We start from the raw sequence: 21,040 nt of genomic DNA, 5'->3' as shown, positions 1-21,040 counted from the left end.
AGCTTCGGTAAAGGAATTCAGAAGACGACAGTTGAACGTGGCATAAATTTCCCTTTCAAAGTGCGCGTAGATTAATCGATTCTTTTCATGAAACTTGCATCTCTCGGATCGTAATCTATGACGGATCTTCGTAATATGTTACAGAGTAATGTATACGAAAATATTCTATGGCTATTGAAAGCTAGTCATGAATTTCGGAACTGTAGAATGTCTGTTGCGTAGGCCGAAAATAACATAACGCCACAGGCGCCATTAAGTTGCGCCATCTGGATATCATTACGAAGAAATTATATTAGTCAAAGTTTGGAAAGACTTTTGAATTACATTATTACTCTTCCCGATAACGAGTATTATAAGGTAAAATTAACGAATTTAAAAATTGGTATAATACACACCGATTACGTTTACGTTATGTTTAAATGTGGGAGTGCTCATATGCTCCTTATGATTATATTCACTTAACCTCAATTTTGAATGAAAAATGAATACCTGTGATTATGAAAATGTAATTTTATATTTGTCTTATGGTGATAATAAAAAAAAACAATCTTTTTTGAAAGAGGGAATCGAAGGTACTTTCAATTTCGTAAGAGAAAACATAAACTTCAAGAGTTTGAAAATATCAATAACTACAGCGTTCTATAAGTAACAACAATATATATTAGTTAGTTAAACTAATTTTTACAAACTTTTTATAAATCAACAAACTTATAATAATGGGATGTGCTATGTGTCATTATTTTGTACAAAATTAAAGAAGAAATAATAGTATCATAAACACAACATGCACAAGTAATGTTACAGAAAGGATAATTTTCATTTTTACATAAAAGGTAAATCAGATATGTTTATTTATGTTATTTTGTATGAACTGTTACAAATGTATATATTTGATTTGATTAACTTATCGCTTTTTTTTTAGATTATACAAACTTTGTAAATACACATCTAAAATACAATGGGAAAACTTTAAATGAATAGGTCAAAGATGCAGCACACTGAAGTTAAAAACAAGGATCATAATTATAGTGAAGTAAAATTACATAGTATTCAGCATACTGCTAGTAATATCCTAAATGTATGTGACAGTGATGTTAAAACAACATGTAAATCAAACAAAACTGGATTAGTATCGAATAAAGAAATATTCGGTCAGATTAAAGATATTAATGAATTAAAAAAAATTACACCGCGTGTAAAATTGTTGACTCATGATGCAAATAGTTTAAATGAATTAACTAAAATTTCTTTGCACAATAAAGTATCTGCGCAAAAAAAACTATCAATATCAGAACAAATAAAACAGGAATTAAGAAAGTATTGTAGGACTTGTGCTGGTTTGAAACTTCCGTTAGTTGATATTTTTAGTGAAAAAGGTAATCAAATGAGATTAAGTCAACAAATTAAGCATTTAGAAGAAATAAATCCATATGATAGTTTATCAACTCAAATGTGTATGGATTGTATTTGTGACTTAAAAATGAGTTACAAATTTTTTATGCAAATTAAAAAAGCAGAAGTTAAATTAAGATCTATTCATATTACTCTCACAGATACAGCGACAAAAAATGCAGAATTAAATAAAATGCAGCCTGTAGGAAGTTTTGAAAAACAGATAGAAAATGCTGTTGAGTGTGATACAAAAAATCCATCTACAAGTAAAGAATATACTTCTGTACCAAAAATATCTGCAATTTTTTCGTTAAAAGATAATGAAAATATTATGAATGATAAGGAACTTTGTACAGATCATAAAGAATCAGAAAGTAAGGTTGAACCTGGAATTTTTGAAGACACCACTGTCCTCCAAAATAGTGATGATAATGAATCAATAGAAGAATTTGATCCAGATGATCCTCCTTTTCAACCTGATAGTTCTGATGTTGCAGAGTCTGATGATGAAGTAGAAATACCAAGTGCAAAAAGACGACATATTCAACAGAAAGAAAATATAAAACAATGTTCACAATCAGCTATTGTTTCTGATAATAATCTAATTTCAGATAATAAAAGTACTGAAATTAGCCAAACAACGTATAATTATGAATGTATGAGAACATACATTAAAATAGGGGACACAGAATGTAATAATCAGTCTACTGAACCACGCAGCGTCAATAATTCTGAAAGTACAAAAGAATGTTCAAAACAACCAAACATATTAAAACGCAGGTTATTATTACAGTCTAAAAAAGAATCTACAGAAGAAACTGATGAAAATATTTACCAGACAAATATTTCTGATAAAAGTCATAAAGACTTAAAAGTACAAAAACTCGATGTAAACAATTCTTTGAACCTTAATAGTAATCAAGAGGATGGCATCATGTATGTTACTGTGAAAGGATCTAAACCGAATGAAATATTGTTAGTAAAAGTAAAAAAAATGGATAAACCATTAGAGAAGAAAGAAGATAAACCTATAGGGAAAAAGAATTTTGACATTAAACCAATGGATAAGATTTTAAAACGATATGAAACATTAGTTACAAAAGAAAAAGATTTATTTCCAGAACGAACAAAAAAGTTAGAAATAAGAGAGCAGATTATAGAAGAACAAATAGAAGAATACAAGAAAAAGCGAGAAAAAGTATTAGGCGGGCATGCCAATATTGTTGCACCTCCAAAATTTGAGGAATCTCGTCACTTTAAACGTAATGAAAGTCAAGATAATCAAAGATCTTTTACACATATAGAAAATGATTCTGCTGTAAACATACATTTTAATAAAGATGATAGTGAATTTAATGCAACTATTACAATTGAAGATGATGCTATAGAAATTGCAGAATCGGCCAAGAAAAAGTCTACAAATGAAAAAACTTATATAAATACTGAAGAATATTTATCACATTTAGCAAAGCTTAAATTGAAATGGGAAGAAGCGAAAAAGAAGAAAGAATATCTTCAAAAAGAACTTGATGAATCTTATACAGAAGGAAATATTGAGAAGTTAGCAAGAATTTTAGGGGAAAAAAAAAAAAATTTGCAAGACTTTCAAGATTATTTAAAACAACGTAAAATTGTAATTACAAGATTAAAAGATGAGGATATTATTTCTCTTTATGAAGACAGAAATAATGCAGTCCTTAAAAACAACTTACCTGACTTAATAGATGAGAGTCAACCAGCAGATTATATTCCAGAAGAACATTATTTAGAATGTGATTATTGTCCAGAAACATTTGCTTCTAAAGAAGTTCTTGAAGAACATTTGAGATCACATGATTATAAAATTATGCATTTTTGTGAAGATTGCATGGAAGAATTTCCAACAAATAAAGCAAAACGAAATCATGATTGTACAAAAAAATTACTATGTAAACAGTGTGGCGAGAAGTTAGAATCAAAAGGAAAAAAGCGTCAGCATGAACAAAAACATTGTGATAATGAGTATGGACAATTATGTGATGTATGTGGTGAAAAGTTTAAACATCAAGGAACATTGGATCAACATGTCAAAACACAACACATGAATTGGGAGAAAATATATCAATGTACAAAGTGTCCTAAAAAGTTTGCATTCAAACAAAAACTTAGCTTTCATTTGAAATCTGTACACACAACTTTAAGAGCCTATTTGTGTGAGGACTGTGGAGCTGATTTTAAAAATCCTGCAAGTCTTAGACATCATAGAATACGTAAACATCAACCTGTAAGTAATAAGAGAGAATGCCCAGTTTGCCATAAATTAGTACCATTTTATAGCCTTTCTAAACACATGCATACTCATAAAGCATATACTATTCAGTGTCCACACTGTGACAAAATGTTTAAAAATAGTTCAACTTTAAAGCAACATGTAAGAATTCATGAAGATCAACGTCAATATCGATGTGATACTTGTGGTGTTGGATTTAATAGAAGAGATGGTTTAAGGTTACACATGAGAGTACATGAGAAGACCGATAGTAGAGGATTAAAAGAATGTTCATGTCAAGTATGTGGTGAAAAGTTTCCAAATCATTCAACACTTGTTATACATAGGAACCGAGTTCATAAAGATGGTAGACAATACACTTGTCATATATGTAATAGATCAATGATTTCAACTAGATCATTAGAGTGGCATATGTCTCATATACACAATGAAACACTTCCTGGTGTGAAGGAAGGGTTAGATGGGACACCAGAAAAAAGAAGGGCATCATGTTATCGTTGTAGTAAGACATTCAAAACAGAAATGATTTTGAGAACGCACATTAAAAACACACATATGGAGAAAGATCCTATGAAATGTTTAGATTGTGAATTAACATTTATTTCTGAAGTGAGGTTAAGACATCATATGATGGTCACACATAACAGATTAGAAGGAACTATACCGTGCCCACATTGTTCAAAGAGATTTGTGAATCAAATCAGATTAAAAACTCATTTGGTATCTCATTCTGAAGATAGGCCACATACTTGTGAAATCTGTGGATTTAAATTGAAAACTAAGATACAGTTGGTTAAACATCGACAAAATAGGCACAGCGATGAAAGACCTTTACAGTGTAGATATTGTCCTTGGAGATGTAAACAAGTTAGTGCACTTGTATGTCATGAAAGAACTCATACAAATGAACGACCATATTCTTGCAGTGTATGTAGGCAACGTTTTAAATATTTAGGTGATAAAAATAAACATGAAAGACGACATGAAAGCTTAGGAGGATCTGGATTTAAAAGGATAATACTTAGTCGAAATAGTAAACCTAAACTATTAGAAGATTCTTCTTGTTCTGAACACGAAAGTTTAAATAATATAAAGTGTCAAGTTCCTGAAAGTGAATATCAAGAACAGACAGATCAACAATTTGAAGAAGAACAAATAGTTAAGTTTGAAGAAGAACAAATAGTTAAATTTGAAGAAGAACAGATTAAATTTGAAGAACAAGAAATAACAGAAGAATATGAACAAGTATATGAACAGGTAAACATAATTTTATAGTTCTATATTATTTTTTATTACATTAGATCCTTATTTTTTATATACATGTTATTTCTCAGGAATATGAAGAGACATCCAGAGAAGCTTCTGATGCAGCAGAAGTTATAATGAATATGGAAGACACAACAGTTTACACAGAAGAAGTAACTGCAGATAACATTGAACCTACAGAAATTATGGCAGATGAAATAATGACAAATGAAATATTACAATCAGGTGCTGTAGTTCACTTGCAACAAGAAGATGATTCAGGGAAAATACAAGTGATTCCAGTGATGTTATCTTTACCTGATTTATCTGATGCAAATACAGAGGTCAATTTAGCTACTGCATCCATTATGTATAATAATTGAATTCAATTTCGCATTTTATATTTGCGATATGCTTTGTATAAAGAAATAATTTTTAAAGTTTTATTGTGGTAATTATACATTTAAAAAAGAACTGTTTATTTGGTATAAATAAGTAGGGGCTAAATCACATTCCTATAGACCCAATTTCAGCATGTTCTAAAATGTGTATTTCCTTTTAATATACATATATAGGTTTCACTACACTAGGATATTATGTACCTAAAGGTCAAAATAGCTATTTGCTATCGAAATAATAGTTTTGTAAAATTAATTTACTGTGTGAAAATACTTATTAAAATCAATTTAAAACTGTAAAAAGGATAATATAACAAATTTTATCTCTTCTTAGTGCTTTACAATACAAAATTTTTGTTTAACTATAAATAGTAAATAAAAATATCTGTAGTATGATATATAAAGTATTTTGTACAAATCTAAAAGATGAATAAGTATTTTACTTGATAATACAAACTTTCAAGATTAATAAAATTGATGTTGCTCATAACCACATGTCTATATATAAATTGTTCATAATACAAATTCATTTATTTTTTGTTTTCTGCTTATTAATACTTTATTTTCTATTTATTGGTATTATTTCGTAAGTTCTCCATTTCTTAATTTGTAAAAGGATCAGCAATATTTTTGTTAAAAAAAATCATGCGTTCTATAATTATAAATTATAGTAAATTAAGAAAACATTATCAAATGATTTTTTCCAGTGATTTTTTCAACCACTGTATGAAGTGTTTTAATAGTATTATTAATTTTTTTGCAAGATATTTTTTCCTTCATTATGATTTAAGTAAAATTCTGTCCTTAATTCTTTTAAGTTTTTATTCATCCTAAAAAAGTATAAAAATAATTGATATAATAAAATGGATTGTCTTTCTCTTAATTATTACATTATACATAATTATTTATATTATATCATGAACTTACTTGTCGGTTATTGTTCTTATTTGTTTAATTTTCTTCATTTATATAGACTAATTGGAGCAGTATCAGTTCCATCACTATTTAAGCTAGAATTATTTAGAATCATTTAGCCTTAACTTCTTGGATGATCTAAGACATTCATCAGGTTTTTTATAAGGATTATCTATTTTCGTAATCTATTCACTAATTTATTTAGCTGTTCCTTGGAAACGGATAACATGCATGACCAAAATTTTTGGTATCTTCATAATTCTTTAATAAAATATAAGATTTTAATTAGTTAATGCAACATGCAATTTAGATCTGAACTGCCCTTCTTCTGCTTTTAAGACTATTTTACTTATTACAGTTAATTTAATTCGCGTTTTAGAGCAATTGATCCATCAGAAATTCCAATAGATTAATATTCGCTCAGACGTAATGGAAGCTCCGTTTTTTTAGCCTCAACCTGCATTTGCTCTTGTAAAAGTAATTTTTGGATAAATTTCTTTAATGAAGGTAAAAGTTTATTTTACTGTGCTGAGCTCTTTCTCAAGTTCATCCGCTTCTGCAATTAAATTTTCTTCTTCTCACAGTTCTTTTCCCGATTTTAGAATTTATCGTTTATTTTCTGTGTTTCAGATTAATATCTTTTGTAACTGGTTTATTCTCTTGCACGGGTGTATATTTAGTTATAGATCTTCTAATAGCATTGCATTTTCGTTCATTTGCGACATAATTTCCTATTCCAAATTCGTTTTTATCTAAAATAGATCTTTCTAGCTGAATTATCAAAACGTATTTCTTATTGCTTAATTATTTACTTGTCTTGTTTCACCTGCATCTCTAAAATACATTTCACCATTTCAATTCTCATTAGGAAGTTGTGCAACAACTTCTTGACGAAGATTTTTCCAATATATGATGTATATTTCTAACATAACTTTGTATGTTTAAAGCAGAAATTATATTATAGAATTGGATGTATTGTGCAATGAATGCTCAAATGTTAATTCAAATATATTTTAAATATAAGTAATGTTTACTTATGTTGTAAGTATATTGTAGATTTTTATGCATTTATACAAAATTTGGTAATGCAAAATTGTACAAAATGCTCATACTGTGAAAGAATGTGTAAAGTATTCAAAATATAATGTTTTCTATAACATTTGGTAGATAAAACAATTTTTCACCAAGTTTCTACTTCTTCAATTATGTTCTCAAAAATATGAATTTGCATAAAAATCCATATTCTAGTTAAAAGTAATGTTTGCCTTGTTTTATAACAATACTTTCTTATATTACGGTAAATTAGACATTTTTAATAATAAAATTTTGTTTCTTTATTGTTGCAAAATTACAAGTGAAATTTATTATATACGATTTTTATATATTTTTATACACATTACATTAAAGAAATCATCATTACGACCATTTGTAATATATCGTATAATTATTTAAATTTTTACGATAAGCGCAGTTTTACTTATCGTACAATTACAATAAGTTATGTACTCGAACATCTCATCTTGTACAATTTTAACTTTTATTTATTTTCCTATATTATCAAATTTTTATTTGTAAATTAAACTAATATTTTATGGTGGCAATAAAAGAATTTGAGTGTCAAATACTTTTGTACATAAAACATTTGCAAGTGTTTGTATATTTTTATCATATATAAATAGCTGTTAAATTTACATTTAAATTATACAAATTTCTTTTTAGACATGATATAATATACACTTCTTAAAATAGATACAATAAAAGATCACATTTGTATCATATATATTTTTATAAAATTTTTGTGAAAAATGTAATTGAATTTTATATTTACATAAAATAAAATTAAGGGATATACATATATATATACATACATTTTAAAAATAAATGCAAAAAGATATTAACTTATCTAAAACAGATAAATGCAGAAATCGCTGTGCTGTACAATTAAAATGTACAAATATATAAATGTATAATGATATTAATACTACATCAGGTATTAATATTCTTTACTCATTTTTTTCCAATATTTGAAACACTAATTTTACTCTATAAACACTTCATTCTAAAGTGTTAATAATTTCTAGCGATTTTTGCACTAAATATTTACTTTTCTAGGTTTTGATAATATTGTGCAAGAACAAACCATGCTTTAGGTGACATAAAACCATCAGGTGGATTTTCACCTGCTTTTGCTAAACCTATAACAAATATTTTAAATATTAAACTTGTGTTTTTTTAATAAATCAAATTTTTCACGTTTTAGTATTATATAAAATTATATATATTAAGATATTTTATAAGTTATAAAAATATGTAATACACAGATAAGAGTATATTATACATACAACGCATTTTCGTCCCTGATATAAATTCAAAATCTTCTTTTCGTTTCTCATCAAAGAAGGACATTTTTTTATATTTTTTATCATATGCTGCAACTTTAAACGGTATGATTTCTAGCGATTGTAAGCCTCGAGCTAGTAAGAGAACTCGGGCTCCATGAGTAGGATCATAAAGATTTCCATCAGGTGTTGCATTTTTGTTAGGATGTACTATGCCAGCAGGATCTCTTCCAACAATATAAAAGTTAGCACCAGCGTTCATTCTTGCCTTTGCATGCCATTGTACCTAATAATGTATAAGATGAACATGAAATGAAATAACACTAGAAAGATTCTAATATGTCATTAGAATATAGTATGTATTTCTTAAAGAGTCAATGAAGTCTTGAAACCTTATAACAGTAATGCAAAATTTTTGAGTAAAACATTTAAAAACTTGTTATAAAGTTCCTTTATTCTAGTTTTTACTTTTAGTTTCGTTTTACATATATTAGGTAATTTTATAAATAATAACATTTTTCGGTAATTAATATATCTATAAGTAATTAATTAGTCATATATTTTTCTTCGTTTTCTAGAACTCTTTGCCACTTTTTTTATTAAGTTTTTTATTCTTCTTTTTACTTCAACTTCTTGCTTCAAATTCAATTTTTAGAAGAACTGCATTATTTATGAGATGACCTAATATAATATAAAAAGTAAACATATATGATAGCTACTTCAGTTACTAGGTTTAAACTATAACTATATGAAATATGAACTTTACGTAGCACAAATAGAAATAAACTTATAAACATAGTATTTATCACAAGATCAATAATGTAACTATGTTTATACATGAAAAATCACTAATTTTAACAACATTTGCTACTAAAGATCAAAATGTAATATAGAAAAAAGTATTATAGACACTATTTATATTATATATGACTGTCATATCTTATTTTCATTATAATTATGTAACAAATGAAAATACGTCCATAATCAAAATTTACCTCAACTGGCCCAGCATACATCATAGGGCTTGGAAAAATTGCTAATAATGTTGAGTGAGGATCTAAAACCCCTTCACTAAGTACAGCTTCATGTTGCAGAATCCTTGTCTGTAGTGGTACATCATCATCCTTCGTCCAACCACCTAGAGGATGTAACAATAAAATAGGATTTTTAAATCCTCTTTCTTCTAATAAACGTTTTTTAGTGTCCTAGAAATACAAATATAACATACTTATACATAAAATATTTTACATAAATTCTGTCGTAAATAATAAATAAATAAATGAACTTACTTGCATTAATAATGCATGACCCATATGTACAGGATTTCGAAGCTGGAATGCAAAGACAGCGTCAGCCTTCATCTTTTTGCATTTTGTTCTAATTTCATTTGGTGTAAGTCTGTATTGATCCAAACCATCATACCATTTAATTCTCTCAATAACTTCTATATCACCACCTACTAACCAATCTCCAGATTCATGAATCATCTTTACATATGGGTGGCCTAAATTGTTAGTACCAAATTGCCAACCACATCTTTCTTCTTTTCTGTGATAATAAAATTCAGGCCTACGTAATATTGCTAGAGCTTTGTTTTTGTATCTCAATGTAAAAGACGAAAGTCCATTCAAACGTTCTTTATCTTTTGTATGTATTGCAAGGACTATTGGAACAGATTGATTAATTTCTCTGTCACCTTCACGGAGGCATTTTAGATGTTGAGTCTAAAAATATTTTACGCTTCTAATAACAAGAATTGAGTTTTTAACAGCATTGTTGTATTTCATGTTAATATATATGTATGTTGTATATATACCTGCAGATATTGGTGTTCTCTCATGAAACCGGTAAGAGGTGCAGCCCAACCTTCTGCTAAAACCTGGAGCCATTGCACATCAATTTCATTAATTTCTAAGTTCTGAAGCGTAGCAGCTTCTGTTTTGGCAGAAGATATTCGCGATTCTGGAATGAATAACTCCCGTATTGACGTTGCAGGTTTTTGAAGTACAGGTATAATATGCTGTTTCTCCAGAAGATCAATAACAGTTGCAGCTGATTCCTCTGGAGTACAGTTTTCAGTGACTACCACTAAATCAGGATTTACTGGTCTTTCATACATTTGATCTATTCCAGTAAAGCCTTTGATTGCTCCTTGACGTGCCTTTTTATATAATCCTTTGGTATCTCTTGCTTCACATACATTAAGTGGTGTATCAACAAAAACTTCAAAAAATGGAAGATCAGACATTTTATGAATTTGTCTTGCCATCTGTCTATCCTCTTCAAATGGTGATACAAAACTACATAAACAAATTTGTCCACTATCAGCAAATAATTTAGCTACTTCTGCAACCCTCCTTATGTTTTCTTTTCTATCTTCCTTGGTAAAGCCAAGGTTGTGGTTTAAACCACTTCTTACGTTATCTCCATCAAGTCCATAAGCAGCAATTCCATGATCAATTAAAATTGCCTCAACTTGGAAAGCTATTGAAGTTTTCCCAGCACCAGAAAGGCCTGTTAACCAAACTGTACAGCCTCGAAAACCTCTTATGCTTCCCATTGCTTGTCCACGTTTTGCTCTTGATACATGATGTGCTTGCTCCAATACATTGCTACAACTCTAATAAAAAAGATTCTTTATATAAGATTGATAAAGTTTATTAAAAAGTATTAAGATGAAATGTATTTCATCAGGTTTATACGTACTGTCATCAGACGTTTATTTGGGATTTCGTTTGACATAACTGTTCTAACGCGATCGCGATGAGACTGGTCAACAATTAGCACTGAAACTTTAATATAACCACCAAATGAGATACGATATATGAATATGTATGAAGGTATAAGAAAGTTTGAGAATATTTGAAGATTGGAGGTATTGAAATGAATGTTTTGAAGGTACCGAAGTGAGTGTTTGAAAAGCAACGATATGAGTAACATTAACAGTAGCGTTTGACGACTGACGACTGAGGACAACTTGTCCAAAAGATTATCGTAAGACATCTTGTATGAGATATATTAGCGTAAAACACGCGGATTGTTTGTTCAAATATTTTCAGAATTTGCAAGGGGGTTAGTCAATTTTACATAATTAGATATTTCACTTTTAGGGGGTGGAACTGACCACTCCAACCGTCGAACCATCAAACTAACCGTACTTTCGCTCTCAGGCTTAGAATGTATGGTACATAATATATCCTATTGAGAAATTTATAATATCCTACACGAGAAATTTCACAAGTCTTAGCCAGTAACCGTAGCAAGGAATAAACCCTTATAAATCATTCTGACTTGGACAATACATATTGGATATAAAAAGTGAAAAGGGAAAATCCCATTTCCATGGTTATTGCAGGCAAATGTTAATCTTTAAACCGATGGAAGAAGTATTCTATGGCATCATAAAACTATTGTTGTTAGGAATCAAAATGTAAAATATAGCAGTAAAAGTAAAGATGAAATTCTGATACGTTGGATGGAATGCAGTATGAGATAAAATCGCGAATGAATATTAACTGGTACAATACCTTTATTATGTCTTTACTAGCTTTAATTTTGTATACGGAGCCTTTTTTATTTCATTATTATCATTCGCAGCTAGAAATATTTGGATGAAAGCTGAATTATTTCGATGGGTCCATATATTGATATTATTAATTTTTTTGTTGGTGAAGAAAGGATAGACGCAAAACGGTATTGTTATGTTTACGTCATCTTTGTCTCATACATTAAATTTGACAAATTAAAGTTAAAATATCTCCTAATTTAATGTTTTTTTTTAGTATAAATTTATTTATTCTTGCGTAAGGAATGATGAATTGCGTCGATTACTGGATTAAAAAATACATGATTCCATTTAAGAAATCAAAGTTGATCATTCTAAGCCCTTGACGCCTATAAAAAACTAATAGCATCAGAACATGCACCCTTCGAAACCATCCCGTCAAATCATTTCCCGCTGCGAATAATAATAATGACAAAAATCAAGATGGTAATTTCAGGTGAGACTCCCTGTATTTATGTATGCACTTATATACTATACGTGGCAAATCGATCAAGTGAAAGATATAATTTTAATAAGTATTTAATAAAAAATAATTATCTTTTAATTGTCAAAGTATCAAATTTTAATTGTATTATAATAATTACACGTTTTCAAACAGCCGTCATTAATAGGAAATATTTATAATTAACAATGAAAAATATATACCGTGACAGCAATGCACAGAACGAACCACGCTGTAACGTGGCCGTAAGCCAAGCTGTAACCTGCAAGTCTGTAATCTGTAACGGTACTGCATACGCTACTATGCTATATACATATCTATAAAACCAGTTTGAGATACTAGCGCTTCAACAGATGGTGCATCAATTAATAATTTTAATATATACTATACTATCTCTTAATCACATGTAACATAGAATAATTCACGTTCATTATTATTTTAAACAATTAAAAATATATTGGAATTATTAAAAGTTTCATGAAACTTTGTAAAATGTGAAATTATGTGACAATGTTTCATAATTAAACTGTACATATTTATGAGCGCGGCTAAAGAAATAGGCTTTAAATGGAGATTCGTTTTAATTATTAAAAATTATAATGAGTACTCTACTTTGGATATCTTATATATTTTTGTATATTGTGCGTACTCTATGTACCTTTAAATTTTCCGTAAATGTACAAAAATCTCCAAAAACTCTGATTATTACCTATATTTTTCCTAGTTCTATCTAGGAAAATATTAAACAGGCAGAAACACTATCAATAGCACTTTATTATGTACCCAATGTTTTGTTAAAAAATAAATGTTTAAAATCTCATAAAAATTAAATGTGAAATACAGTTAAATATAACATACAAGTAAAAATCTATTGAAACAGGATTTTAAAGATAACATTAAATGTAGATTATAATCTATATTATAGTGATTGTTTTTTATTTTAATGTTATATCTTATTTTATTAGACATCTTATCTATTATGTGTTCTATATACATGTGTAATGTGTTTGTATGATTAGGAGAGCAATATACTTTTGCATTAATATTTCATACGTTTCTTGGATTACATTTCATAGTTGCAGAATACATAGGTTGTTCAATTGATATAAAAATGTCGTCTATATAATCCCACAGTGTACATTTTGATTTGCTATCATGAAAATTTGTATAGATTAAAAACAAAGAATTTTCAACATAAAAGAATATCTGAAGAATATGATTTAACAACCATTGTATGAAGTGTCTCAATAATATTATTAATTTCTGCTGCAAAATATTCATTTCTTCCTTCATTATGTTCTAAATAAGATCATATCCTTAATCCTTTCAAGCATTTATTCATCCTATGAAAGTACAAAAAAAATTGATATAATAAAATGGATTGTTTCTTTCTTAACAATTACATATACATAATTATTTATATTATATTATGAAAAACTGTAAATTTTTAATATTACTTATTTTTTGATATAGTATCATTTTTATCTTTTAAAGATAATATATCTCTCTCTCTCTATATATATATATTATATATATTCAACTATAGTTGAAACACATAAATCTTATGTACAAGAAGTATTTTCATTTTTATTGCACTTTTTATCATCTTGGAAAATGTATTAGATACTATTTTCTCCATTCTTTTACTTCTTTAATTTTATTATGATTATAATATATTTCTATATATTTATTCCTAATATTTTATTTATATAATGAAAATAGACACATAAAAAACATTTATTATTGAAAGTAAATTTATGTCTTTTGTATGTCTGCTGCTATAATACTATTTGTGTTATACTTTCTATTCATAGGTCACAAGGATATAAACAGTCACTTTGGTAAATAAGTATGAAATAAAGTTACTTTTTTTTTTCTTTAAAGGACATGCATAAAACTTAATTATTTGTCTACGTAAAAGTATTATTTATATAATTTTGTATATAATTTTTGTAACAAATTAATACGATTAATTTGTCAGACTTAACTTATTAAGAAAATATAAACTGTTGAATAAAATAGATTCAACATTATACATAACATCATGTTTAATACATTTCTGTTTATAAATTTAGGTCACTAATTAATTTATAAAACAAATTTATTTACATACAATATTACATCCATTATTTTCATATCATTTTTTTTTATTCTTCATTTCCCACAACCCATTCCTAACAAATCTTTGTGCTGCATCCTTGTTTACACGAGGCATAAATGTATTCTTGTCATTAATTTGTTTTGCACGTGTCATAGACCTCTTTAAACGATCATTTTCTGACTTTATTTGATGCTTTGCTGGGTCAATTCCTAATTAGATACATATGAAATGAATACAATAAAAATCATACAATAATTTGTTTTATTTGAAATTATTGTACAATTATACTGCTTTTATTAGTACTTTACCTTCTGCACGCAAATACATCCAAAACACACTATTCAGGCAGTAAGACATCAATAGATTATACTGTATTTTATCTGTATCAGAAAGTTTTTCATACACTGCTGGATTTGCGGCATATTTAATTGTATCTTGAATTTTCGTCGTTGCATCACGGTATTGTTTAACTTTTGCAATAAGATCCACGTCATGCGATAGTTCTTCAAAATCTGCATCCATATTTATCTAAAGAGGTTATAATTTTTCCTTATATACATACACCATAAAAATTTTATAAAGTAAATAACCTATAACAAAAGTCAAACTAAAAAATACTTATCCTTTATTCTCAGTCTCAAGTTAGATGTTTAACATGGTTGGAATTTCAAGTTATGCGATAATATCACGGATAATACTAACCTGACTAGCTTTATAATCACATACTTGTTACGATACATACACGTGTATTGTACATGCAGATATATATTACCTAGAATTCATATATTTATTGTAATTTGTTAATTAGAATTACGATAGAAATAAGATAATTAAATTGCCTATACACATTCAAGATTGTAATAGGTATATATTTAAATGTAATAAAAATATAATGAAATAATAATAAATATTTACTATAAATCTATATAGTTTATAATTGTTTAATCACTTAGAGTTACAATAACTTCCTGACTTAATTTTCCTATTATTTAAAAGATTAGTATGTTATTTAAATATGCCAAGAATGTAACAAATAAATTCTTTAAGCTCTGGGGAATTACAGTTCCAAAATATACTTGACATCTTCTTTGCAAGTACATAATTCATGGAGAATCAAACAGCGAAACAGCTGATTCGTTTTACTGTAGAGCACATGTCGTGGTAGAACGTTATAATATTACGTTACTTTTCATGCAAAGTAATGAGGTTTTAACAAAAATCTAAACACTTACGTCTTAAGAGAAACATATTACATGTATTTATTTGAAGGTGCGATGAAAAAGAAAGGATTGTAAGTTGTTTTTAAAGAAATTTTTGTCTAAGAAAAATGGCTGACCGTGATAGCGCATCTGAAAGCGACTCAAGCTCGATCGACGGAGGTCCGATAATGATGCCACCGTCTCCTGTAACTAGAGAACAACTTCAAAAAAGGATTGAGTCGTTACAACAGCATAATCGTGTTCTTAAAGTCGAGCTAGAAACATATAAATTAAGAGTAAAAGCGTTACAAGAAGAGAATCGTGGTCTTCGGCAAGCCTCTGTCATTATAGTAAGTTTCTTCTATATTTTTACTAAATAAATAATGTCCATTAATTTGCTAATTACATATGTTATTTAGCACAGAATATTTTTTGAAAATATATATTTTACTTTTGGATACTCAAAATATTTAATTTTGGGTTAAATTAGAAACATTTGCTCAATATAAACTGTTTTTTATATAGTATTATTTCATTTTATAATCTATTTTATATAGTCATAATTTTGTATACATTCATTTTATATAATTGTGTTCCAATCTTCTGTTTCTGTATAGTTTCTCATAATTTTTTATATTCAATGTATTAAAATGCATATAAAATTTAAATCTATAAAATGATTTCAGCTTTATATAATTTTACTACTATAATAAAAATTAGATATAAAAATTTTTTCTTAGAGTAAAATGATTTCTTGATTATAAAATAAACTACTTCTGCATTAAAAAAAGTTATAAATTATTTTTAATTTATGTATTTAAACAATATTTTTTGTTTTTATATTATTTATATTATTTGTTTGAAATCTAATAACTAGATAATAGAAATAATATTTGTATAGTTAATACATTAACGAAATTGTTTATAAAAACATAATTACAAATATATTTTTCAAATTAGTAGGGTTAAAAATGAATTATTCAACTATTGAACTTCATAATAACTTTGTTATATTTGAGGGAATTTGATAACAATTTTCAATCTTTGATTGTGCACATTTCCTATTCGCATTTTGACCTTTTTTTATTGGATTATATTATAGCAAGCTAAAGCTGAGCAGGAGGAGGAATTTATAAGTAATACATTGTTAAAAAAAATCCAAGCACTTAAGAAAGAGAAAGAAACATTGGCGCACCATTATGAACAAGAAGAAGAATGTTTAACTAATGATTTGTCAAGAAAATTGAATCAATTGCGCCAAGAAAAATGTCGATTAGAACAAACTTTAGAACAAGAACAAGAATGTCTTGTGAACAAATTAATGAGGAAGATAGAAAAACTTGAAGCTGAGACACTTGCAAAACAAAGTAATCTAGAGCAGTTGCGTAGAGAAAAAGTAGAACTGGAAAACACACTTGAACAGGAGCAAGAAGCATTAGTAAATAAATTATGGAAAAGAATGGATAAATTGGAAGCAGAGAAGCGAATGCTGCAAATAAAATTAGATCAACCTGTATCAGATCCTGCTTCACCAAGAGAAATCAATAATGGTGATACTGCTACTAGTTTAAGTGCACATATTCAAACTCTAAGGAGTGAAGTAGCCAGACTAAGACATACATTGTTCATCTCACAACAAGAACGTAAGAATTTTTATCATATAATTAGATTTATTTATAGTTAATAAATATATTTTAAAATAAATTTTTATAAATATATTTTTATTACATCTAGAATTACATAAATTAATTTAATTATTGGAAAGAAAAGTAAAAATAGTAACATGAAATAATTTGATTGATTTATTTATATTTTGTTACTAGCTTCACATTTAATATAATGTTATGCTGTAACAGCAATATTGTATTATAGATAATTATAATTTTCCAATTCTCTTGTACAGTGCTTAGGATATTAATAGATAAAAAATTAGAAGTAGCAAACTAAAAAAAGAAGTAAGAGAGAATAGAAAAGAAAGATTGTAATAGAATAATAATTGTAATTAAAGGAAATAATTTATAATATAAAGTAATTATGCGTATATACATATTTGAAATGATAATAGATATCATATACGAAATCGTTAAGTTTATAATAATGTTGTGAATTAATTAGTAATACTAAAATTATTTAATATCTTTATTTTTGTTAACTAACATTGTTGGATCTGTTTGTATTTTTATATTAGATACAGAGAAGATGCAACGATATGTAAACGAAGAGAAACAAATTCGTGAAGAAAATTTAAGACTTCAAAGAAAATTGCAGCTGGAAGTAGAACGTCGTGAAGCTTTATGTAGACATCTTTCAGAATCAGAGTCCAGGTAAATAATATTATATAGATTGTACAAATGTTTTAGTTCTATTACAAATTCATCTATTTGTTAGTTTGGAAATGGAAGAAGAACGGCACTACAATGAAATTGTGATGTCTGGTGGAAATATAAGAAATCGTACTGTTTCTAGCCCAGTGCCGTACAATCCTTCACCTAGTTCCTCTAGACCACTAAGTCCAGGTATAATATCCTTGTTTTATATAAAAATAAAGTAAATTTTCGACTTTTATGTTTCAATATTACGTGATCCCATATTTATTTAATATTTGTATAAATTTATTTTATTAACATATCAATATTGTTTATAAATAGGTTCATCAACTAGAGAGGGATTCAACACAAATCGATGTTATGCTTGTGGTCAACCTACTACAATTCCATTTGCAAGCTCATCACCACCTTCCACTGTAAGTTACATTTTATGGTTTTAATTAGTCAAATAGTACTAAGTAATGTACAAATGTAATTTATGTGTATGAAACATTTAAAAATGACATTAATCTGAAATATTTAATTATATTTAAACAGGGTCACATTGTAACATCATCCAATAGACGCACATCAGATAGATTTATTAAACCTGCAATTCCACCAACTATTGTAAGTCCAAGTGGTCCGCCAATTGCCGCTAACACAGCTACAAACGCAACTAGCGGGTCACCAATGGATATTACTAAAACATAAGTCAGTTGAATTCATCTAATAATAAATATTTCATCGTGTATTCGTATAAAGTACTTTTTTGTTGATGCATTTTTGCTATGTGATTGTATGACATACTCAAAAGTTATTTTAAAGAAAGTTTCAGTTTTCAATATTTTAATCATTTCATTTTACAATCATAGTATAGCGCGCATGAATTAATTACAGAATATTCATAAAAATAAATAGTCTATAAATTGCTCTATACTTGGTATCAAATCGCTTAAATCTTTCTTGAAACATAAAATAGTATTTATATAAAAAAAAAATATTAATATAAATCACATATGAAATTCTGAGCTGCTTCAAATAGACTAGCAAAATGAAAATTAAAGGAAAAATCGCTCTTCTAATTTCCTTTGTGTATACTTTATTATTATTATTAACTTAATGCATCTTTTTTAAATCTTTGAAATAGTAATACAAGAGGAATATTTTTTACTTTAAGTACTTAGGTAATAGAAATAAATACTTCTGTAATGGTTACTATGTAACTTATTTAAATTTTAATATGTTTTTCTTATAATGTTAATTTTTTTGTAACATTATATGGCATAACATAATAGATAATAATATAATTTTGTTCAAGTTACACAATCATAATTTCGTATGATTAATACTTATAATGAAACTAGAAGAGCGATAATATATTTAAAATTAATATGCCTTAAAAAATATGCAATTATGATTAAAAAAAGACAGTTAACGAAAAAAGAGAATAAATAAAGTTATAAAATGGAAACTTTTTTAATTCTTTTTTCCAAAGAATATTGGATTTTGTATTATTTCAAATATGATTGGCTTAATGTTTTGTATACAATCACATATTGTGAGTATTTCATACGTAAGCATTTGTATGCTGTGTTTCAAATCGACGAAACTAATATTGTGAAATAACATCTACATGACATTGTTGCATTTAAATGCAATCATATTTAAAATGAAAAAATTATTATTATCAAATATGTTTCAAATATTTTATTGTGTTAGCAATGTTTCAAGTATTAATTGCATATTTCTATTTTTCAAATAATAATTATTTAATTCGATTTGTCAGACATACCATTATTTCATGCATGTAATATTTGTTCCATTTTAAAACAATAGTATATAAATATTGTTTTCTTTTTTTTTTGACAATATTTGTGTGTTAGTCAAATATTAAATTAGTATATTTTGCTCTTTAATCACAAAATTTACCATTTTGTAACATATGTCATGTATAATATATTTTCAATTGATATTTATATGAATGTGATAAAGTAAAGCATAATAATCTTGTGCTACATTTTATAATAATTTGAACATTATTATTTACTATTGGTGCTCAAAATGTCGCGAGATTTTTCAATTTGTTATTAACAATATGTTATGGGCAACATTTTTGTTCTTTGTCCAGTAATAAAGTAAAAGATATACAATTCAGCTTTTTAGTTTAAAAAAAAAGAAAAAAAGAAAAAAAGGAAAAAAAGAAATAAATTTAGCCTTCGCATTATAGAATTTCTTCTATGATACAATTTATATGTGTAATATTTGGGTATCATATGTGTCGCAATGTTAAATCATAAAATCATTAAAAAAGATGCAAATTGATATCAGAAAAGAAGTTAACTTAAAATCGAAAGAATACTGATGATTAAATGGTAAATATTTAACTATAGTAATAATAACAAAAATTAATACTTTTTTTAAGCTTTATAAAATAATGTTTCTCGAATACTCTACATATGAATAAAACGTTGCTACATTATATGGAATATAGATGTATTAATTGTCATATACATATAATGAAATTTTGTTAAAACAAGAAACTATTACTTATTAATAGTTATATACAGATATATTTCATTATTACATATTATGTACTTTACTTAAGCTTTCACGAAATACAGTCACTTTTTTGCTATTATTTTTGTAAAATTTATTGTTATCCTTATTTAAAATAAATACTATATTTATAATTTACTAAAATAGATTAAGGATTTACTATAGTTTCCTGATTGTAAAATTTGTGGTTGGAATGTGTCGTTTCGGGAGTATTTTGAATCGCTAAAACCGAGAATACTGGTTATTTTTCACGGATATGAACGATTTTAAAAATTTATCCTGATGAACATTTGTCTGACAAAGGAGAGAA

At 27.0% G+C, this 21,040-nt stretch overlaps 4 protein-coding genes and 1 long non-coding RNA gene across 8 annotated transcripts; 3 read left to right on the top strand and 2 right to left on the bottom strand.

Annotated features, from left to right (window-relative positions):
* Positions 1-3: 3 nt before the first annotated feature.
* On the top strand, positions 4-5,380 carry LOC100645276. The gene is made up of 3 exons (XM_012320014.3): positions 4-833; positions 923-4,918; positions 4,996-5,380. The coding sequence occupies exons 2-3, from the start codon at positions 974-976 to the stop codon at positions 5,287-5,289; spliced, it is 4,239 nt and encodes a 1,412-aa protein (XP_012175404.3). The 5' UTR covers positions 4-833; positions 923-973; the 3' UTR covers positions 5,290-5,380.
* Positions 5,381-7,841: 2,461 nt separating this feature from the next.
* On the bottom strand, positions 7,842-12,966 carry LOC100645398 (bifunctional 3'-phosphoadenosine 5'-phosphosulfate synthase). 3 transcript variants are annotated; one of them, XM_048409122.1, is made up of 8 exons: positions 12,769-12,842; positions 12,086-12,155; positions 11,265-11,350; positions 10,375-11,178; positions 9,848-10,282; positions 9,554-9,763; positions 8,562-8,844; positions 7,842-8,414 (listed from the first exon to the last, which is right to left on the bottom strand). In XM_048409122.1, exons 3-8 carry the CDS (start codon positions 11,298-11,300, stop codon positions 8,320-8,322), a joined length of 1,863 nt encoding a protein of 620 aa, XP_048265079.1. In that variant the 5' UTR covers positions 11,301-11,350; positions 12,086-12,155; positions 12,769-12,842; the 3' UTR covers positions 7,842-8,319. The 3 variants fall into 3 exon arrangements, with proteins under 3 accessions (XP_048265079.1, XP_012175405.2, XP_048265080.1); XM_012320015.3 differs by lacking the exon at positions 12,086-12,155 and having other exon boundaries at positions 12,769-12,959; XM_048409123.1 differs by lacking the exons at positions 7,842-8,414; positions 12,086-12,155 and having other exon boundaries at positions 8,767-9,239; positions 12,769-12,966.
* On the top strand, positions 12,435-13,839 carry LOC125385744. Its single transcript, XR_007225324.1, has 2 exons — positions 12,435-12,559; positions 12,722-13,839. It is a non-coding gene; the product is annotated as an uncharacterized LOC125385744 (long non-coding RNA).
* An 809-nt stretch (positions 13,840-14,648) lies between these two features.
* Positions 14,649-16,032, bottom strand: LOC100645153 (nuclear nucleic acid-binding protein C1D). Of its 2 annotated transcripts, none has more exons than XM_020868244.2 (4): positions 15,899-16,032; positions 15,369-15,438; positions 14,975-15,256; positions 14,649-14,875 (listed from the first exon to the last, which is right to left on the bottom strand). In XM_020868244.2, exons 3-4 carry the CDS (start codon positions 15,186-15,188, stop codon positions 14,703-14,705), a joined length of 387 nt encoding a protein of 128 aa, XP_020723903.2. In that variant the 5' UTR covers positions 15,189-15,256; positions 15,369-15,438; positions 15,899-16,032; the 3' UTR covers positions 14,649-14,702. The 2 variants fall into 2 exon arrangements, with proteins under 2 accessions (XP_020723903.2, XP_020723904.2); XM_020868245.2 differs by having other exon boundaries at positions 14,975-15,194.
* On the top strand, positions 15,994-20,812 carry LOC100644913 (coiled-coil domain-containing protein 6). The gene is made up of 6 exons (XM_003403311.4): positions 15,994-16,215; positions 16,968-17,508; positions 18,054-18,189; positions 18,254-18,381; positions 18,514-18,608; positions 18,730-20,812. The coding sequence occupies exons 1-6, from the start codon at positions 15,994-15,996 to the stop codon at positions 18,883-18,885; spliced, it is 1,278 nt and encodes a 425-aa protein (XP_003403359.1). The 3' UTR covers positions 18,886-20,812.
* The last annotated feature ends 228 nt before the right edge of the window (positions 20,813-21,040 follow it).

The sequence above is a fragment of the Bombus terrestris genome, chromosome 10, assembly GCF_910591885.1.
Source record: "Bombus terrestris chromosome 10, iyBomTerr1.2, whole genome shotgun sequence".
In the NCBI taxonomy this organism is placed as follows: domain Eukaryota; kingdom Metazoa; phylum Arthropoda; class Insecta; order Hymenoptera; family Apidae; genus Bombus; species Bombus terrestris.
The sequence above is the reverse complement of the archived record's forward strand: the minus strand, read 5'-3'. Positions and strand labels throughout refer to the sequence as shown.